General features: G+C 43.8%; 1 protein-coding gene across 5 annotated transcripts in view; it reads right to left on the bottom strand.

Moving 5' to 3' along the window:
- Positions 1-22,683, bottom strand: part of AMBRA1 (autophagy and beclin 1 regulator 1) — a 197,241-nt gene that overhangs the window by 101,267 nt on the left and 73,291 nt on the right. For 4 of the 5 annotated variants that reach the window (XR_012159410.1, XM_073348168.1, XM_073348167.1 and 1 more), the window contains 2 exons: positions 11,289-11,372; positions 10,522-10,622 (listed from right to left, as the gene is read on the bottom strand). Coding sequence is in view for 4 of the 5 variants with exons in the window: in XM_073348168.1 (XP_073204269.1) it covers positions 10,522-10,622; positions 11,289-11,372 (185 nt within the window). In the remaining variant the exon portion in view is untranslated. The remainder of the gene's footprint in view (positions 1-10,521; positions 10,623-11,288; positions 11,373-22,683) is intronic. The other variant, XM_073348170.1, reaches the window with a different exon arrangement.

Consider the following 22,683-nt stretch of genomic DNA (forward strand, 5'->3'; position numbering starts at 1 on the left):
TGTGGCAGCCCCACAGAGATGTGAGAATGCTCTGCAATCAGATCCCTCACAGGGGTTCCACAAGAGTCCCAGCAGAATGCCTGAGGGGTTTCCATAATAAAGATCGCATGGAGAGGAGGAGACTGTTTTGATCTGGGAGAAGGACTGACTGAAAGGCTCAAGGCGTTGCAAGGTATGCAGTGTTTCTAAAGAGTTCACACCCTTCTGCACAAAGAAGTACCCTGAGACCCTGCATTAAACCCTGCAGCTGCATTAAACACACTGCACAAACAAGCCACACTCCCCTTACGGGTGGATTACCCTGCAGATCTGCTCAGGGTTGAAAAGGAGGCTCTGGCTATGACACTACCCAACCTTATGGTGGCTTCCACAGTCCGAAGGGCAAAAACAAACTGGCAGCTAAAATTGGGAAGAGGCAGCTGAAGCCACCCAAAAATGACACTCAGAAGTCTCGCATAAGTGGAGAAAAGAGTTAGGAAACCTACATAGGAAACCTTCCCAAACATGTGTCTGCTTAAGGTCACATCACTGCCTGAGAGATGAGGGCAAATGGGGGATCCACTTCTCTATCCATTTGCATATCCTTCCAGGGAGGGCAGATCATACTCTCCTAAACATCTGTCAGTCCAGGGCTAGAGAACATTCAATTAAGATTAGCTTCAGACAGCCCAGAGTTCTCTTTGATAGAGATGCTTCTCCCCTTTTCACAGTTCAAATGTGAACCCAAGTTGCAGGGCTGGGCTGACGCTTCTGAGAGGAAGGTCTCAGTTGTATCATGGGGTCAGCAGGTGTGGGATGAGACCACGTCAGAGGAAGTGGGCATCTCTCTGCCAGTAGCAAGACAAGGCTCCTGTAGAAGAGTTGGGAAGTAGAAGTATCCCCCCTGAGAGTCTAGAAGAACAGACTCCCCAAAGCCATTCATAATAAAACGGGACCCAATCAGTCCCTGCTACCTGCCTATTGTAAGGTCAGGTGGTCAAGATGCTTCTGGGAGACTACACCTGAAGAGAGCCTTCGCGATGTTCAGAGCTTCAATCCCAACCCTATTCTGAGCAATTGTGTGTTACACAGGCAGTTTGAAGGAGTCACAGGACATAGCCTTCAAATCACTGGGAGATGCTGGTAACAACAGTAAAAGAATCCAGGGGGCCTGAAACTAGGACGCAGCAAAGTCCTCATGTTAGTGAAGCTGGAGTAGCTTCCTAGAATACTGTTTCCAGGGCAACCAAGCCACCTTCTTATGCTCACTTTCATCACTACAGCAGAAGTGAAAAGTAATTGGGTCAATTATCAAAGCAGCACCAGCCAGAGCACTACCACTAATTGTCCATTTATCAGGGGCTTATAAACAGCTAATTGAAGAGGCACTGGGCTGAAATGTGCCACTTAGGCACACTCATCTGCCCAATATGCCTGAGTACAGCATAAGGTAAGTGAACAAGTAATGGGTAAACTGTGAAGCACTTTGAGATCTACTGAGTTATACCAGAGTTAGAAATAAGAAGGCAGCATGTCTAACAGGTATGATCCAGTATATATAATTTGGATACAGGAGACCTGTGTTCTAGTTCTATCGCTGACATGCGGAGAGACCTTGGGCAAGTCCTTTCCCCTCTCCAAGCCTCAGTTTCCGTACCAGTATCATGGAGATGACAACACTTACCCACCTTTGTAGAGTACTTTAAGATTTACAGATAAAAACATTAAATAGTTACAGGCAAAGGAGTGGAAGCTTGAAGGGTCCAATACAATGGTAACCTCCTGACTCACTTTATGGCCTTGGGCAAATGATCCAGAATTGCCTCTGTGATCCAGGTTGTTAAATGGGATACGGTACAGTGTCTGGGGTATGGTAACTGAATAGATATTGAGACTTTTACCTTGGTCACTGATTCCAATCAAGCACAGGCTGAAAGTGATCAAAAGTCATTACTACGGTTAAGATTTTGTCATGGTTATTTTTAGTAAAAGTCTGACAGGTCATGGGCAATAAACAAAAATTCATGGAAGCTGTGACCTGTCTGTCACTTTTACTAAAAATAATGGGCGTGTGTGTGTGCGCACGCGGTGACAGGTGGAGGACTGAAGCCTGAGATAGGGAGGAGATGAGACCCTAAGCCATGTTGCGGGGAGCGGGTGGGGTGTTTGTCCAGCACCTGCCATGACCGCATCTGATAGCGCCAGGGCCGCCCACGGCTGCTGAGAGCTCCAGGGTGCCTTGCCGCCCGTGGCCAATGGCTTGGAGCTCTGGGCTCCCCCCCCTGCCTGCAGCAGCTTGGCCCTCTGGGCTTGGAGCTCTGGGTGCCCCAGATGCTCCTGGTGGCTCAGAGCTCTGGGGCTGGTGGCTTAGAGTGCCGGGGGGGGCCCAGACACCAGCAGCAGCTTGGAGCACCAGGGCCAGTGGCTTGGAACTCCGGGGTACCCCTGCCGCAGCTGACAGGTCTGGGGAGAAACTGCTGCAGGGCTGGTGATTGGGAGCTCAGGGATGAGAGCTGTGGGGTTTTTCCCCTGGCTGGCTGGAGAATGAGAAAAGCTTGTACTACCACTGCTTGCTCTTGGGATAAACAGAGCTGTTCAGTGACTGGGTTGTAAATCTAGCATGCTTCACCAGCACTAAATTCACTCAAATATTTAAAATGTTTGAATCTCTCAACTCAACAGGAAGCCACACGTGGAAACCAAGCTCTCCACTAAAACCAGGATTCAGAGTCCAAGGATACAGACTAACCCTGCCAGCAGGGTCTCTCAAACTCTAACATAAGCTGTTTGTTTTCATCCAAAGGAAATTGTTAAATTCATTGAGCCGCACACGACAGGGCAGATGCTCATTAAGATAAAAGACAAGGTTTATGTGGGTTCTGTGCTTTCAGCCAGTGGACTCCATCTGTAGGTCCTTTGTTGAGTAATAGGACTATCAATAAGCTGGTGTAACCTTTCAGGATTTTAAGAGTGCGGGAAGCTGAGAAAACACACGTGATCCTGTGCTATTTGGCAAACATTGATTTCTTTTCTCCAGGAGTTTTCATGGAACTGAAACTGAAGTGTTTTTCTGTTCTGTTCCTCTGTCAATATCGCGCTGCCAAGCTCAAAGAACAGAATGCTCAGGTAATTGCCGTAGAGCTGGTAAGAGGAGTTCACACAGGCAGACATGGGGCTTTAAGTGTTTGGTGACAGGGGTTAGATTTTCTAGGTATTTATGGATTTTTAAATGGATATCTGAATCTACAATTGCTTCCCACCAGATGCAAAGAATTCAGTTTCTCCCCCACCTTACTTGACAGTGTACTGTTCAAGGTCTGACTCTCAGTGAGGAAGGCTCTGCAAAGAAAGCTGCTGGTCAGAAGTGTTCAGACCGGGGTGGGGGGATGGGAAAGCAAGTAGGCAGTATAAGACTAACACTGCGAACTCCAGGAAGGTGTGCTAAACATCCTTGACTGGGGCAAGACAGACCATGAGGTCATTGCACTAGTTCCCTGGCTGCTCTCTTTGACAGAGACGTTTTTTCTCATTCCATAAAGCAGGTCCTCACCTGAGGAACATGAGCATTTTAGAATGAATGCCTGCTGGCTAGGGCAGAGGGATGATTGCCCAGAGGATTGGAAATAGTATTGTGAGAAGACCAACATCCTTGTGCCACATACCACACTACAAATGGGTTGAGGAGAGGCTATGGAAATAGAAGCCAATTTTTCTCATTTCAAGATACTTCCCTAGCTGGACTGTTCCCATGTGCCACAGGATTCACTTTACAGGCTTTTCCTCAGAGGCACAGTTCCCACCATGAGCTCAGAGTTTATGCTGATTCTCCTATGCATATTGGTTGGATAGGGAAGAACTAGAATCCAGAGGGCCAGTGAGACCCCTCACCATCCTGCTAAGAGTTTTAAAAGAGCTGACCTGGAAGAACACTAATGTTGTGCAAATATTTAAAAAGGATAAACAGGACAACCCAAGTAATCAATCTGATATCCATGCTGAGCAAAATAATGGAGCAGTTGATACAGGACTCCATTAATAAAGAATTAAAAGAGGATATAATTAATGTCATCAAATAAGTATTTCTAGAGACAGATTGTGTCAAACTAATGACATCTTTTTTAGTGAGATTACAAGTTTATAAAAGGTAACAGTGTTTATGTAATAATATTCTTAGGGCAAGCTTAGAGGGTGTGGTAATGTGCTGTACGGGGGGGTACAATTTGGAAGTGCATGAATGTGCTGCTTATTAATTGGTCCACACAGACCCTGCTAGTACCCATTAAAAGGTCTCTAATGCACTATAACAAACTGCTGCTTGAAACAGCACTACGTTAGCGTGCACTAGGAAACATTTAGTCCGCACCAGCAGGACCAGTGCTGGTCTACATGGGCCAATTAATGCACAACACAATAGCGTACTTTGGAAATCACGCTCCCTCCCCCCCGCATAGTGTACATTATCCCACTCTGTAGACGTGCCGTTAGGTTTCTGGAAGGCATTTGACTCGGTAATGTACAACATTTTAAGAAAGGAGAATAATACAAAACAACATGGCACACATTAAATTGATTATATACTGGCCGATAGCTCTCAAAACATAAGTTGTTAACTGGGAATCATCATCAAATTGGTGTTTTTCTAGTGGGGCCTGCAGGGATTGATTCTTGGTCCTACTCTAACATTTTTATCAGTGATATGGAAAAAAGAAAAGATCACCACTGAAAGTCTGCAGATGACAAAAAATTAGGGGAATGGGAAATAACGAAGAGGACAGGTCATTGATACAGAGCAATCTTTATCACCAGATAAACTGGGATCAAACTAATGTGCGTTTTAATGTGGTCAAATGTAAAGTCATATCTAGGAACAAAGAATGCAAGCCGTACTTCCAGAATGGGGACTCTATCCTGGGAAGCCACGACTCTGAAAAAGTGGTGGATAATCAGCTGAACATGAACTCCTAGTTCAAAGCTGTGGCCAAAAAGGATAATGCTATCCTTGACTGCATAAACAGGGGTCTATATCGAGCAAGAATACATAGGTTGTATTACCGTTTGGTGTGTCCACAATTCAAAAAGAATGCTGATAACTTGGAGAGGGTTCAGAGAGAAGAGCCATGAGAATGATTGGTAAACATGCCTTACAGAAAAAGGCTTCAAGAGCTCACTCTTCAGCTTTACCTTCTCTTTGTTAAAGCGTGACTTAAAGCACAGTCTGTAGGTATCTACATGGGGAACAGACATGTGATAATAGAGAGTTCCTCAGTGTCAGATGTAACAAGTTCCACAGTCCTCCGATACAGATGTAACAAGATCCTATGTCTGGATGCTGAAGCTAGACAATTCAGACTAGAAATAAGGGGCAATTTTTTAACAGTGAAGGTAATTTACCATGTGTTACGGTGGATTCCCCATCACTGAAATGTTTAAATCATGACACGGTATTTTTCTAAGAGATACGTTCTAGTTCAAAGAGGAATGAATATAGAGAAGCCCCATGGCCTATGTAATGCAGAAGGTCAGGCTAAGGGCTTGTCTACACTACACAGCTTTTAGCGACAAGACTGTGTCAACACAGCCTTGTTGCTAAAGGTCAGCGTGTGCGAATGCTCTCTGCCGGTATTTTGTCCGCACTTTTGCGGACAAAATACTTACAGCCCGAGAGCAGCGTTAGCTTTGTCGGTAGGAGTGACAAAGCCGCATTCACACTGCCACTTGTGTCAGCAAAACTTTTGTCTTTCACGGGGGGGCCTTTTTTAAGTATCCGTGAAAGACAAAAGTTTTGTCGACAACATCACAGCGTAGACAAGCCCTAGATCACGATGGTCCCTTCTGGCCTTATAATCTATGAGAATCTTTTTCCGGATTGCTGCAAAGCCAAGCTGGTTCAGCACTGATATTTCAAAGGTGTTCAGTGACCAATTGGCATGTCTCATTCAGAAGGCATTTCCCTTCTGAAGTGGTTGGCAATGGAGAAAGCAAAAGAACTACACAGGCCTTTCCTGCCTAGAGGATCGGACGCAAGTCTGTGGGAGATGGGCATTCCTGGAAGAGCCATAAGATTTCCATACATGGGGTGTAAACATCTGAAGGATTTAGAGATTAATAAATTCATCTCCCACTTCCCTTTCATCTATAAAATCATTCAATTTGCAGACAGGAGCTCATCTCCTCCAACTCCATCCTAGACTCTCTCCTATCTGGCTTCCTCCCATTGCGCTCCACTGAAACCACTCCCATCAAAGTCTAACGACCTCTTTCTAGCCAAAGCTAAGAACCCGTACTCCATCCTCACCCTAATTGACAGTCCGCTGCCTTTAACTGTGTTCTTCTTGGAATCCTGTCCTCCCTTGTCTTCCATGACTCTTCCCTCTCCTGGTTCTCCTCCTACCTCTGTAATTAATCTTTCAACACGTCCTCCATAGGTTCCTCCTCATCCCCTCTTCAAGGGCTCCATGGGGGACCAATGACAGACTCTTTCCTTTCTCCTGCTACACCTTATCTCTGATTTATCTTATCCACAAACAAATTAAACTACCATTTCTATGCTGATGAGTCACAGCTCTACCTCTCTACTGCAGACTAGTTTCCTTCTGTCCAAACTAAAATCTGACATTTTGTGGATGTCTAATCATCAGCTCAAGTGAAACGTGGCTAAAATTGTTCTTCCTCTCCAAGCCCATCCTACCACCTCCTTTCTTAATCACGGTGGACACCATCTCCATCCTGCCTGTTAACTCAGGCCTGTAACATGGGTGTTACCTTCAATTTGGACCTCACTGTAGGTTCTCACACCCAGGCTGTCTCTAAATTTTGTCGATTCTTTCTGCATGAAACCTCTGAGATACAGTCTTTTCTGTCTATCCACAAAGCTAATACTCCTGTACAAGAATCATCTCACATCTCAATTACTGCAAAAATTTTTCTTTGGCCAAATGCAGTCTTACCCTACTCATATCCATTCAGAATGCTGCTGCAACGATCATTCTCTTACCTCATTACTTTGAACATGTCATCCCTCTTTCTGAATCCCTCCACTGGATCCTCCTTTTCTATCACATCAAACGTAAGCTGCTTGTCTTCACTTTCAAGGCCCTTCATAATCAATCCCAGGGGTTCTCAAACTGGGAGTCAGGACCCCTCGGGGGTCGCAAGGTTATTACATGGGGGGTTGCAAGCTGTCAGCCTCCACCCCAAGCCCCGCTTTGTCTCCAGCATTTATAATGGTGTTAAATATATAAAAAAGTGTTTTTAATTTATAAGGCGGGGGGGGGGGGGTTACACTCGGAGGTTTGCTATTTGAAAGGGATCACCAGTACAAAAGTTTGAGAATCACTGGTCAATCCCCACCTCAGTTATCTCTCACTCGCTACTGAAATGTAGACTCCTGCCTCTGAAGCCCTCTCCAACCCCCCCTTTTCTTTTCTTACATTTTTCAAACAAGCACATTTGTGCTTTCTCTCATGCTGCCCTCACATGTGGAAGAAGCTCCCCATAAACATCCACAGAGCTACCTCATTATCCGCCTTAAAATTCTTCTCTGCCAGAACACCTACAAAAAACTTAACAGTTAGGCATCTGGTGCATCGAGACCACTGCCTATCATGCTGACCAATACTGTCTCATTGTTTCCTTGATTTTCTGGTCTATCTGTCCATAGCCATCTGTGGCCTCTTGTCTTGCCTCTTAAATTGTAAAAACTCTTTGGGCAAGTCTACAGAGCAATTCAATTCTTGCAGCTGGCCAGGGTCAGCTGACTTAGGCTCACAGGGCTCAAGCTACAGGGTTGTAAAATTGCGGTGTAGACATTTGTGCTCAGGCTGGAATCCAACCTCTGGGACCCATGACGGGGAAGGGTCTTTTATTCTAGTGTAGACATACCTTTTGGGGCAGAGACATTCTTTTGTTCTTTGTTTGTACAGTACCTAGCACAATGGGGTTCTGGCCCTTGACTAGGCCTCCTAGATGCTACAACAACAAATAGGCAGGGTCTTGGGTATTAACTGGTCAAGAAATTTGCACAGAATCTACCCCATTCCGGGACAGTGTTTCAGAATATAAGTTTCAGAGTTTTCACAAAAAAAAGTATGCTCCAAGCCTTCCATACTTGATCCAAATATAAACCAATGCAGTGTGGCCTTCCCAAGTCAGCAGGCATCCTGAAACAATAACTCTGAGCAGTGTGAACTGGTCTTTTATCTCAAATATTAAATTTCAGAGCTAATACTCTGTTGTGTTAACACTCAGCTATTTCACTGCTAATCATTTTAGCAAAAATGAGTGAATATGCTTATTCCACAACTCCAGGCTCCCTCCAGTTCCAAAAGCCCCCTGTGCCTACAGTTAAGTTTCGACCTCCACCAATTTCTATAATGCAGTTACTTGTTAACACTTAAATCTGTGGCATGTCAAAAACTGAAAATGAGGAGGGAGTAAAATAAACTGAATTCAATATTAAAACAAACACCAAACAAACAACCACCACAAGGGGCCACTGCATGGATGGGATGTAGCATTTCAATAAAAATCATTCAATAAAAACTCCACTGTGGAAGTTACTTGGATTTGCAGCACAATTTCCAGTCTGATGCACTGGAACACTGCAGAAACCAAGGGGCCTTGCCATAGAATTTAGATCCATCTTGCCATGGAGTAGACTGGGATGGACCTTGGTCATTGGGAGATTTAGTGGAGGAGCTGTAAACACCTTGCTTGCTTAGCTTAATGAAGTCTCTGTGATAGGGTGCTGCAGTTTTTACATCTGAATTGTGGGGGTTACGTTTTCTGCACTGAGAGGGGCTTGGGCTCTTGGACTGGGTTACTCTCCATCAGAACATCATGAAGGAAGAGGAAGTAGAATACTAAAAGGAATCATTGGAAGCCAGGAGCCCACTGACTGAGTATCTTAAAGCTAAATGCCAGGAAAAGATAGAATGCTCCTCAGCTGCTGGGAAAGAGGTGCTGTGCAGGGAGGGCTGAAGGCAGATGTCTCCAACAAAGCCCGACTACAGAAGAGTTCTGCAGTGTTGCCTGGCAGCAAGTAATTATCTGCTAGTGAGCTGTTTCCAGAAGCAGACAGCCAAATTCCACACAAGCAACAGTCATGAGGAAAGTATGTGCATCAGCTAAATGCTACAAGCTGGCTTCCCTGCTCATCAGGTAGTGGGATGGAGGTGCTCCACAGCCTGTGCTTTGGCTACTCTTGCAATTGTTGCGACAGGATGACTAGGAGGCAAGTGAGATACAAAGATCTGGAGACATTTCTGGATTTTACAGATGACAATGAGGTTTTAAAAGGCTACGCTGGCACACTATACTATATAGCCACGCAAAATACTTTGGAAGTAGAATGAATTATATTTAAACTATAATTCATTAAAGAAATGCTGCTTGAAGGGTTTGTTGAAATATAGTTGTCAGGAAGAGAAACATTAAGGAGTGTGAGACTATGGGTCCTCAAACTAATTAACTTAGAGCTTCTATTGAGCTAGGAGATTGGTAAACGTTAGTCTGCAAATAAGATATATATGTATATTTGTCAGTTTATCTTCCTTTTGTCTCTTATGTTAAATTGGCTTTGGCTTATCTGTATAAATAAGTTAGCTTGAGCTTTTGCAGGGGGCTCACATATCTGGGTGCATTGGCAAAGCGCTTTGCTAATAAACAGAGTGATCTGACAAATTCTGTGAGCCTTGAATCTGACTTTGACAATACACAGGCTCTCCCCACACAGGTAACCTCTGCCTGAACACACCACAGTGAGAGAGAAAGACTAGATGGGAGACCACGCTCCTTCCAGGGGGGTTTTATGCCTTTCCCACATGTGCCCCATTGCCAATAGTAGCAGCAGCCAATGGATCTCCATCTGGCAGGTACATAGATAGACCTTCCCCTTATCCAAAAAAGTCTCTCCACTGCTGGTATTGATCACAGAGCAGCTCAAGCGCCACCAAGAAGCACTCAAGAATTATACCATCTATCATATAAAACTGTTTCATTCACTGGCTGCCAAAGCCCCACTCCTCTTCCATTCCACCCCCGCCTGCCCTTTAAGGCTCCTGTATGCTGTGGCAGCCGAGGTTTTAACACGCACTTATTAGGATCTTAATTGAATCCCGCGCTCCCTTGTGAGTGGCTTGCCAGCCGGAACATGAACAAGGCACCCTATAATTCAATTAGAAGGACCTGCAGCAAGCTGATCATTAGGCTGTCAGATTGCTTTAAAAAAAAAAAAAATCAGATTGGGGAGGGAATTAAACATCAGGAGAATTATTAAATTCCCCCTTCCTTAGGGAAATCTCAGCACAGAGCCTAATATGCACTCAAAGTACGGAATCTGCAACTTCTAGGCACGTGTATGAACCCCATCACTATAGTATCTAGTTCCACATCCTCTGCTAGTTCAGGAGCTTTACATACCAATACCAGGATGGACACACATTTCTCATAGGTTCTTTTTCCAGGCCGACCCACTATGTGCAGACTCTGGAGAGAATTCCACCTAGCACAGGTCTCTATATTCCAGAAGGGGTATTTCTTTACCTGCCAAGACCCGGTTAACAGAAGAGTGGGTGGCCAACCCTGGCTGTCCGCGTTCATGGAAAATCCCAGCATAAGGTAAGTACTCTGGCAGCAAGAAACGCCTAAAGAAAGAGAGAGCACGCTGTGAGAAACACCCCACACACTGAGAAAAACCTCAAATGTGTTGCCAGGAAACTTAGACTCTAGTGCAGGAATCCCATCTAATTTTGGCAAGCAGTACTGGGCTCTGGGACCCTAACAGGGGGAAAGGGAGGTCAAAGAGAGGAGCCCAGTTATCTGAGTGCTCCATCCAGCAGAAAAATGGCAGGTCATGGCTCAGGAGCACAAACCCTCCCCCGCACCACCACATGCTCCATCCAGCCAAGATGGAATTGAAGACCTGCTGAGCTATACCAGCAATCTAATCCCCATCTTCTCTCTTCCCTCCTCTTTCATCTTTGACCCAGTATGCTTCCCTGAGAATCCCCATCAGATTTTCTCCTCCCTTCCATTTTGGCTCCACACTACAGCTGTCAATTTCCAGTTAAGGAAGCTCAGGACAGGGCTTTGGGGAATGTGGCTATGAAAGCTAATCACACTAATTTCACCCTCTCTTTTCTAAGAGGAGGGCCAGGCATCCACAAGAGTCCCAGACACTGATAACCTAATTCACATCACATCCGTGCAAGCAACTGAATCTGAGCCTCTGACATGGCAGCAGAGAGCTCTGTTGTAAGTGGCACTGCCAAGCTTCTATCCCAATTTCCAGATGGGTTTACAGGTCTCACCTGGGAACGAAGCGCCCAAGCGATGGTGCAGACATACGGGCGTTCCGGGGAGCTCGGTGCCTTGATCTGTCTCCATTGTCCCTTCAGTAAAACAAAAAATATTGCACATTAAAATATCCACATAATAAGACAAGGCCCCAGGAAAGAAACACCTGCAACCTTAATTTACCACCTTGTGTAATGCCAGAGAGCTCCAGAGGTACCATCAGCCTCCAACATTCTGTATTCCCAAAGCAACTTTCACCAACAATCTCAAAGTGATTCTCACATACCAAGCCTCTTGTGTTCCATAGTTCATCTCCAGAGGTGCTAGTACAGGACTGTTCCCTGCAGTCTATTCTTCACTGTTTTGTCACGGTCAGCTTTAAATGATTCCATATCCCACAGTGAGTTTTCCCAGACGAGACAGATAAAAGAAACAAAACAGTCCCAGCTAGGAATTCAACCCCCTCAAAACAACTCATTTCGATCCGGAGCACAAAAGGAGGACTTCAGGTGTTCCTTGAAGAATGGACAAACGATCCCCCTTTTCCTCACCACTCTAGTAAGCCACACAGCTTAATATATTGGAGTAATATGGCAAGGAGGATAGTGAAGAGTCACAAAAGGACCTGGACTCTATCTCCGACTCCAAAATCTGCTCTGAAATGAACTACTGAGGTGGTTCTATTCCCATTTCTGAGAATGACTTGTTGCATGACCTTGGGTAAGTCTGTTCTCTGCCCTGGGTCACAGATCCTTATCTGTAAATGGGGATAATACTTGGCTACCTCCCAGTGAGTTAAGAAGAGAAGCTAATGTTTGCAGAGCACTTTGAAGGCAAGAAGCTTCGAGAGCTACACATCCTCATTCCTAGAGTCTTTGGAATATTAAGTCTCTTTCTGATGCAACAACCCTGGTAGCAGCAAATTCCTAACCCACTCCAGCAAGCTGTGCGTGTAATTTCTTTTTAACAGTAAGCAAGGAAATGTGGGCTGAGAAGGGTCCATTACGTGGTTGTTTCCCACTTATCTGAAGAACCAGGAACAGAAGAGCAGAGGTTGCACTCCACAGCTCATTAGCATCTTAAACTTTACTTCATCAACATCAAATCTAAAACAAAAGCCCAGAAAAGGAAATCCATCCATTTCTCTCCCCATCTGCCTGAACAGCCTGCAGTCGTAGTGCTTGGCCACATAGCTGGATCTCGGCGCATAATTTACATGGGACCAGCAGGGCTCCTGAAGTCTGCAAAGGAAAACAAGTTGCTGTACTTGTCTCCCATTGACTAAGAGGCCTCCTGGCCATTAAGAAGCAGATCAATAGCAGAAAGAATGCCGTGGAGTTTTTCCATCAAAGATGATGTATGTCAGCACTCCACTTCATTCTCTTGCCAAAGAGAAAAAAAACATCTATTCCCCCCGCCCCCACCACCTGCACCACTCCCCAGTCTCGTCTCACTGCGTGGGGAGGGAGAGAGGAAGAAGCTGTTGAAGAACAGGGAGCAATATGCACAAAGACCACTGCATACAGTTAAAGCTAGTAAAAAGCCAAGACAAATCTGCTTTTTCAAACTCTTAACAAGCCTCAAACCACGCTGGGTGTTTGGCAATCAGCGAAGAGAGGCAAAACTAGCCCAGAGAGAACCCCTTAGACCAGCAACACAGAGACAACCACTGGAGTTAGAAGCTGCTTTTTGCAGGGGAGAATCGCAGTGAGAAATCAGCAGGCTGCACCCTGCAAAACTCTGCATCTAAAAATATTTCTCTAGCAAGTTTTAAAGGAATGAGAAATTAATTCAGGCTGACAGAAATAAAGAGGAAAAAAAAAGAATGCAAATGCCCATAGCCACCTCTCCAACCAGGTTCAGAGACCTAAAGCATCACAGTGACTAGTAATTATTCATTTTGATTTTTAAAATGCACCTGCTGAATGCTGCCAGTTCCCATGTAAATATCATAAAAATAATTCAATGTCTTAAACCCTACCTTCAAAATCCAACCAGATACCTCAGAGCTCTCTTACCGTGCCACATCAACCAATTCATTCCTCTCTCCTCCCCCGCACAGAAATAGCTTGAGAGAAGAGACAGGCCTTGTAATGTGGCCTGAAAGTAAACAAACAAGAATTCTAGTGAATTGGCAGGTAAAGCAAATCCTACAGTTTCAAACCACCTGCCCCAAGTGTGCCTGGCCTCCAGGTAACAGGATTTGGGATAAGAAAGAAGAAAAGCAGGCCATATTCCCAAAGAATGCTGAAGATTGCCATTTATTGTAGTCCCTGAAGAAAAAGAACAAGATGATTAAATGATGAGATGGACAGCCTAGGGGGAGAGGAAAGAGGAGGAATATTACAAGCAGACACCTTCTAGTTAGATCTACTAATTTACAGAATCTTTACCTAATCCCATGCTCATCATCACATACTGAATGTCTGAAATCTGTGTTACCTGAGAGCCTTCATCTACTGCTGAAAAGCTGGAGCAGCTGGTGTTACCCTAATGCCAGCTGAAGATTATTCCTGCACCTTCTAAAAAGGAGATAAAGCCTACAGATTGGTAAAGATGGATGGTGCTTTCTGTGTTATTTCTGTACAATATATATTCTGCTTACAGAGAGCAGATGTTAACACGACTGTATGCCAAAATGAAGTAGTGCTGCAAGGAATGAAACAAGTTTCCAACAAAGTTCTCCAAAGTACTAGTGGGACTTTATATTCCATACCAGTAACTTGAGTTCTATCTCAGCTTTGAATTTTCCGTCTGTGTGTCAGCTACTTATTAGACTCACCAGCTACCATGGCTGAGCATCAGGAAGATTTACAGTGTTCAGTTGCAGAGCAAAACGCACAACTTGAATAAGTGGATCCCTTCTATACAAAAAGCAGCTACTCCCCTGAAATCAACCCAATATCTCCCCTGCCAAAGAGGGGGGAAAAAGGAAAGAAAAAGGTGCTGTCTTTCCCAGTGTCAGGATCTGGGCTATAAACATGACCATGCCAACAAACAATGAAAAACGTAGCTGAAGTCGACGTACTTTGATCTACTTACTGCAGGGTCTGCACTATGCTATGTTGATGGGAGACGCTCTCCTGTCGACTCCCCTTGCGCTGCTCGTTCAGATGGAGTACAAGAGTCCACAGGAGAGCAATCTGCAGTCAATTTAGCGGGTCTTCACTAGACCCGCTAAATCGATCACTGATGCATTGATCCCCCGGTAAGTGTAGACAAGCTCTGATATAAACAGATAAAAGCAGATTTGAAAAAACAAGAACTACAAATTCATGCATGTAAAGAAGGAAGTTAGTTAACTTACCAAACTTAATGCTTTTAAAAAATGGCTTAGAACTGAGAAGTTTAGCAAGACACTGGAGAAAAGCAAAATGTAATGGAGATCTTCAGGAAAGGGAAGAAGAGTGATCCTGGTAATTACTATCCTGCACATTTAATTTCCCAGTTTAATAAAACAATCAAATAGAAGAAAATCTCTAAAGGTTTAGGATGGTATTGACAAAAGCACTCTATGTTGGTCTAACTGCTCCCATTGACTGCAATGGGACTAGAGTTAGGTCAACATTGAACACTTCTGAAAATCCCATGTAAGTTTATTAGGAGGTATAAGCAGTAAGCAGAACAGGCTTATAAATATCAAATCATGCCAGACAAACCTAATTGCTTTTTAGAGAATTACTAAGTTAGCAGATCAAGGCAATGTGGTAGAGGTATAACTAAAAACCTTATTTAGAGCATTTTATACAGTGTTTTACAAAACCTAATTTAAAGGGTTAGAGCAAAGTTGTTTATAATGGAATCATATTTAAATTTCAATCACATGGGTAGGAAAGTAGTTAAAGATTGATTTAAAAAAGTGATAAATAATTGGCAAAGTAGGCACTGGGTTTGATTTTATCATCTTTGGTTACATTGTGGAGCTCCTGGGAAATTTATGTATTATTTCTAATTTCATATTTCTAGTTATATGTACCTCAGTTTACATGCTTGATATTATTCTGTATGACTGCATGGAGCTAAATCAATCAAAGGCTTTTGGAGGAGGAATCAAACCAGTGATAGAGAAAAGTCAGGATACCTCCAGAAAGAATATAACAGTTCCTGAACAGAACCTTGGCAGAGCTATTGACTGGGAAATACCCACAGCAGGTTTATTTTTCCAAGGTCTAAGCCTAGGATCAAAGGGACACTAAACTGTTAAAAGACTCCTGCCTAGAGAGGAAAGAGTATGAGTGAGCAGCTGCATCTGGAGGTGACTCTCTGACAGTGAGACATGGAGTATGCTTCATGGGCTGACTGTCCCAGTCCAGGAGAAGTGTCTAGGCTATGTGCAACTTACCCAAAACTTGCCAGGAAAGAATAAAGTTTCAGTAAGATTCACATGTGTAACCCTGCTTTGTTATTTTTACCCATTTCTCCACTACTGTGTTCCTTTTGACTAATAAGTAGAACTTAGTTCAGCCTTTTCAAAACAGTGACCCCACATACATTTTCGGGTACAAAGCTCCTATGACACATGGCCAGAAAGGGTTAAGCATCCTGCAGGATAAATAATCCAAAGTCAATCTTTAGGGACATATTAGTAGATAATGTTTGTGTTTTTGTGTGTTTACATATATACTGTCAGAGGTTAACAATGTAATCAAACAGCTTCTGTCTATGCTGTAGCTTGTTAATTCAGAGACCAAAAGGAGATCTTAACATTTAAAGTAGCTCACGAAAGCTTATGCTCAAATAAATTTGTTAGTCTCTAAGGTGCCACAAGTCCTCCTTTTCTTTTTGTGAATACAGACTAACACGGCTACTACTCTGAAACCTGTAAATATATTAATATCACTGTATTGATCTCTCTCTGAAATGTATAGCAAATCACCTGTGAATGGTGGAAAACAGGCAACTGCCTTATGTTAATCGGTATAGCTAATTACCAGTGATGCTTAGGAAATAGGTCTACTTCAGAGTCTCGATGATTGCCTATTGTTCGCCTAAGAACGCTGAGCTGCCAAGAGAAGGCCTTGAACTATATAAAACCCTTAGGTCCTGATCCTTTTCATCTCAGATCTGCTTGTGGCTTTATGTAGGGGAAGCTTAAGTCATAAGACTGAGATCTCCAGTCCCACCTGGATCACCCTGGATACGAACACTGGACTGAACCTATGGACTAATTCTAAGAACTCTTTGTAACTCCATAGATCACCATCTCTACTAGGAAATTAATCTCAGAACTGTACTCATGTCTGTATGTATTCTAATCTTTTAACCAATACTCACTCTCTCTTTTCATTTTAATAAATTTTAGTTTAGTTAATAAGAATTGGCTGTAAGCATGTATTTGGGTAAGATCTGAAATAGTCATTAATTTGGGAGGTGATGTGTCCAATCCTTTGGGATTGGTAGAACTTTCATATTTGACTTGGGTGTCTGGGTGGAAGCACAAGACTGGTTTGCTATAATGGAACTGTATTTTGGCTTCTGTGCAACCACTAAGGTATTGTGGAAGCTGTTTTGTAGTGGCTTGGTAAATCTAAGTATTGGAATAGCCACCAGCTTTGGGGATTGCCTGCCCCATTTTTTGCAGTTTGCCCTAATTGGGTAACCTCAGTGTGGTCCCCCGGGGCCCCAGTCACATCTCCTAAGAGAGAAGATTCCTGCAGGCAGCCAAGCCAAACTGGCCCTGCTAAAGGAGCTATAGGAAGAAACACAGGTATTGAAGCCTGGAGATCCAGTGAAAGAGTCAGGACCTCCCCTGAAGTGAGTGAAAGTTCAAGGCCTATCACTAGGAAGCGTGTACTCACAAGAACAGGGGTGGCCAACCTGAGCCTGAGAAGGAGCCAGAATTTACCATTGTACATTGCCAAAGAGCCACAGTAATATATCAGCAGCCCCCCCATCAGCTCCTGCCCCTGCTCCCAGCTCCTCCCACCCACTGATAAGCACCTCCCCATCCCTTCCGATCAGCTGTTTCGTGGCGTGCAGGAGGCTCTGGGAGGGAGGGAGGGGGGAGGGAGGAGCGAGGGCACGGCAGGCTCAGGGGAGGGGGCAGGAAGGGGTGGAGTGGGGGCAGGGCCTGTGGCAGAGCCAGGGGTCGAGCAGTGAGCACCCGCCAGCAGATTGGAAAGTTGGCGCCTGTAGCTCCAGCCCTGGAGTCGATGCCTATACAAGGAGACACATATTAAATTCTGAAGAGCCGCATGTGGCTCCGGAGCCACAGGTTGGCCACCCCTGCACAAGAGACTACAGAGGGGTGCAAGGCATAGCACACCCTGTAATCCATAACAGATATGAAGGAGGAAGGAAATAGCATGTTAAATGAAATGTGTGGATGATACTAAGGATGTGTTGTCAGTCACCCTACATACCCATGCTGGTAAGTAAAGGATGTGCGTTGCATGGGGTGCCACTGAAGACAAATTAACGGCTAATTTTGCCCTGAATAGGGAAAAGATGCAAACATCATTGAGGACAGAGAAACAAAGGGATCTAAGGCCTGATAGTGCAGGGTTCTCAGCTCTTTCTGGAAGCGCCCTCAACTTTCACTGACTTGCACTTACAAGGATCAAAGCCCCTTATAAAAGAGAAATATGAGCAGTAAATAAAAACAAAACGTGGAAAAATGGAAACCAACTACACATCTGGGAAAAAATAATCCCAAACATTCAATAAAAGGGAGATAACAAAGAAGCAGAATGCAGAGACATCACTAGGTATGAACACAGGCAGCAAATTAGACAAAAGTATGCAATACAACATGACAGCAAAAAGTCTCCTGTTGGAGCAATGATGGGAAGTCCCTCTTTGGGAGACTCCACCTGAGATTACTGTACTCTGCGCCCAGACCCTCAATTTCAAAGGCCTCATCAAATGAAATTAATAGGCAGCAGGTTTAAAACAAACAAAAGGAGGTATTTCTTCACACAATGCACAGTCAACCTGTGGAACTCCTTGCCAGAGAATGTTGTGAAGGCCAAGACTATAACAGGATTCAAAAAAAAACTAGGTAAATTCATGGAGGATAGGTCCATCAATGGCTATTAGCCAGGATGGGCAGGGATGGCGTCCCTAGCCAGAAACTGGGAATGGGTGACAGGGGGTGGATCACTTAGTGATTACCTGTTCTGTTCATTCCCTCCGGGGCACCTGGCATTGGTCACTGACAGAATACAGGATACTGGGCTAGATGGACCTTTGGTCCGACCCAGGAAGGCCGTTCTTATGTTCATGCCCCAAAGCAGAAAGGCGACAATTGCTCTTGACACAGTTTTGGGCATAGGGACACCCTCCCCAAAATACTGCACTTAATTCTGGATATCTCATTACCAGATCTCTTTGGGCAGGAAGGGTGCACGCATGTGTGCGCATGTGCACAGCACCTAGACATTACAAGGACAGAACTAACTACTAACACCCACAGTAGGTAAAGGGCTTAAGGGATTTAGAAGAAAAGAATCACAATTATACAAGCATAACTTTGTAAGAAATGAGTAAACAGGGATCAAACATTTACAAGTATTTGAAGGATGCAATAATCATGAAGGAAGAAATATTTAAGGTGAAACACAGGGATGTAATTAGAAAGAATGGGGTAAAATTAAGCAAAGTAAAAATTTAGGCTACACCAAAAATCTCTTTACTGGCAGGGAGAGATGTATTAGGACTGTGGAATAAACTCCCAAAGGTAGCAGATAAAGCACTAGAGACAGACTGCAGGGAACAATCCTGTCCTGGCTGAAGAGATGGAAACTAACAGAATAGGTCTTTTTCATCTCTAGTGCATGTAACAACTGAGATGATAGCCAGGTAAAATTAGTAAAGACATGGTACCTTCCCAGTATTTCACCTTTTTCTTCTGAATGCTAAATATGATAATCTTTCACTACAAGCTGTTCCAAGGGAAACACCAGAGAAATCCTCATCAATTTATCAGCTAAAGCTTCCTTAAGACAGCAGGATTGTAGATGGCTGCATTTATTAACAGCTCTCCTGACCGCCAAAAAGAACACAGTCTTGATTACCTCTCAGAGGGCCATTCAGGGAGAAAAAAAATGAGTTTTACAAGATAAAAAAACGCACTTCAGAAGGTCAAGTATCTCTGACAAGTACCACATACTAGAGGATTCATCACCTGGTCAAAAGAGAAACACAGCAGCAGCTCCCTGCTAAATGCTGAGGATTAATCACTTCAGAAAAAGACAGATTTAAAAGCACAGTGAAACAGACTCACAGGCTTACTATATACGTTCTGAACAGGTAACCAGTTGTGTCTATTCCAATCCCACCTGTCACACTGACACATGATTAGGGACCCACCACCACCTTTTGAAATGAGACTAACCAAATCAGTGGCTGCATTAGTCATTAGTGCTTTGAAGCTTCATGGGATAGACTGAAACTGGCTGTAAATAGCAAAATAATATAAAACTACCACAACCATGCAGGTTCTGTCTGGAACATCACTAGGGCTCTGCCTGTACAAACAGAGCACAGCACCCAGGAACCAGCCTCCTTCCAGAGATACGACAACTGCATTAGCCAAGGTAAAGTTCCCAACATGTACTGTCCATTTGACTACTTCCCATCAGTAAGTGTGACTGGGAGACCTCACACCAGGTCTACCCCTAACAGCGAGAACACTCACAGTAATTTGTGCTACTCTGCAAGCAGTTTACAGCCCTGCAACATACACTGGCTGCTCACTGTGGACTTTCAATATCCATACTGGACTTAGGGGTCAAAAATTAACAAAGCCACTTCTCTACATATTGAGCCATTAACAGACTCCAGGATTCTCACCCAACAGGTGATGAGGGGGGAAAAAAAAAAAAGAGTTGAAAGTGCAGATACTATTTGTTTGGGATCATGACCTTGTGGAAGATCAAAGAGCATTTAACACCAAAGCCCTGTATGGCCAATCAGATGCAAGCAATGACTCTCCCTTCCTCCCAAATTGCTCCCCCATTCCCTGTCAACCATGTTTGATCCCTTCTGCTCATCAATTTCACTGGTACAAACTCCAGGCAAATGGAAGGCAATGAACATAATGCTGTTGTGTGAGGGAGTTACAGGCAGCAATCGCAGAATACAGACAGGTGGTTACTTCCTGGAGCTACTTTTAGGAAAGAACATTGTTTTAAGAGTGCCCCATCTTGTTGAGAGTCATCAGAATTGCTCAGGAAGCTGGAGCCATCAACGCTGTGAGAGCAGTGTTGCCAGGAAGCTCAAGCTACTGAAGTCTAAGTTGGCACTGGTATGCAAAAACTTAACCAAGCAGCACCCTTGTGGGAGCCAGCATTCATGGTAACAGGATGCTATTCTGCAGAAGCTAACAATATTCTGCTAATAGCAGCCCCACTGCAAGGAAGAAGTCTTGAACTATCACTACATCCAGACATTGTCGCTGTGCATTAGGACTAAGAAGAGGGGTGCAAGAGTGTAAAAATAAATGTAAAGAATCAGGGAAGACAGAGCTGCAGGCTATGATGAGTAGGTCACAGGCCAAATTAAGACACTTCCCAAGCACTAGTAAGGAAAGTGTAGATTCAGTACCTTTCCTATTCCTCCAGATCTTGCAGGGTTCTTTACCTGCACTGTTTTAAAGGAGATGAATATAATTAATATAAATTGTTGCATGTTTGGTAGTGATATCCGAGTGCTTAGTGTCCCAATCCAAAGATTTTTAGTAGAAAGACAGAACGAAAACAAAAACCACCACCAAGTCCTAGGTGATCCCTTTCTACTTAAACTGCTTCTGAGAATGCACCTCTTCATCAAACCATGGGAAGCAAAGCAATGTGGGATAGGAGTAAGCTTAAATCATTACCCCACTATGCTTCCTCCTTAAATGCAGAGCAAGAGAGAGAAAGAGGATCTGGGAAGAAAATGGAATAATAAAGTCAGGTACAGAAAAAATTTAAGCTCCTGCTTTTAACAGCTCTATCTGGACTCCAGTGACAAGAAACCATCACTCAGAAGAGTATTCATTGTAGTTATGCCAGTAAAAGTGATCACAGACAATTTGCAATTTTCACATCTACATCTCCTGCAGAGAGACAAGTAGTTAGGAACCATTAGGAAAGGAATAGACAATAAGACAGAAAATATCATAATGCCACTATATAAATCCCTGGTACGCCCACACCTTGAATATTGCATCAGTTCTGGTCACCACATCTCAAAAAAGAGATATGAGAATTGGAAAAGGTACCGAGAAGGGCAACAAAAATGATTAGGGTTATAGAACAGCTTCCATATGAGGAGAGATTAAAAAGACTGGGAAAGCTCGGAAAAGAAATGACTAAGAGAGGATATGAGAGAGGTCTATAAAATCATGAATGATACGGAGAAAGTAAATAAGGAAGTGTTATTTATCCTTTCCCATAACACAAAAACCAGGGATAACCCAATGAAATTAACAGGCAGCAGGTTTAAAACAAACAAAAGAAAGTACTTCTTAACACAATGCACAGTCAACTTGTGGAACTTGTTGTCAGGGGATGTTGTGAAGGCCAAAACTATAATGGGGTTAAAAAAAGAATTAGATAAGTTAAGAAGGCTAGGACCCAAGTGGCTATTAGCCAAGATAGTCAGAGATGCAACCCCCTGCGCTGGGTGTCCCTAGCCACTGTTTTCCAGAAGATGGGAGTGGACAACAGGGGATGGATCATTTGATGTTTACCTGTTCATTCCCTCTGAAGCACCTGGCATTTGCCACTGTCAAATCAAAGGATATGGGGTTAGATGGACAATTGGTCTGACCTAGTATGGCTGTTCTTAAGATCTTATGTAATAGCTATGACTGGAGTATTTGTACATCAAGGTCCTAGAAGTTTCTGCTCATCAGCATTTCTGGGCCAGGCACATGTCACCCAGAAGTCTCATGTATGCATCTGCTAGTTTCTTTTTTCCATTTTATTTATATGGTGATCATATAAATTCAACCATCCAGGATGACACTTCTTGTTCTTGCATTAAAGGTCTTACGATCACAGTCCCTTCTGGCCTACATCTCAGAACTGGTCACCTTATATATCCTCTTCAGAAAGAGGGGATCTCCTGATCTTCCTGGCTGAATGTTTAGCCAGCCATATATCTTTCCCCTTTGTGTATGTGTAAATAAGCAGACCAAGCCAACCTCACAAGCTTTACTTATAAGCTGGCCTGGAATGGAGAAGTCACCATGACAAGAAAAGACAGTAATAGTCTTCTGTGCTGCTCACCGAAGTAACTACCCCATACTTCTGCCAGTGCATGTAAATTCAAGTTCTCAAAGGCACTGGAAATCTGATAATTATGGAACATCTCCAGGTAGGATAGAAGAGAGCGGCACTGAACGTAAACCAGTGCTCTGCTTTATAAAATCAAGATCAGAGGGTGCAGCTCTCGGATCCTAAAGCCTCCTGTTTCTTTATG

Source organism: Lepidochelys kempii, chromosome 6, assembly GCF_965140265.1.
Source record: "Lepidochelys kempii isolate rLepKem1 chromosome 6, rLepKem1.hap2, whole genome shotgun sequence".
Lineage (NCBI taxonomy): Eukaryota > Metazoa > Chordata > Testudines > Cheloniidae > Lepidochelys > Lepidochelys kempii.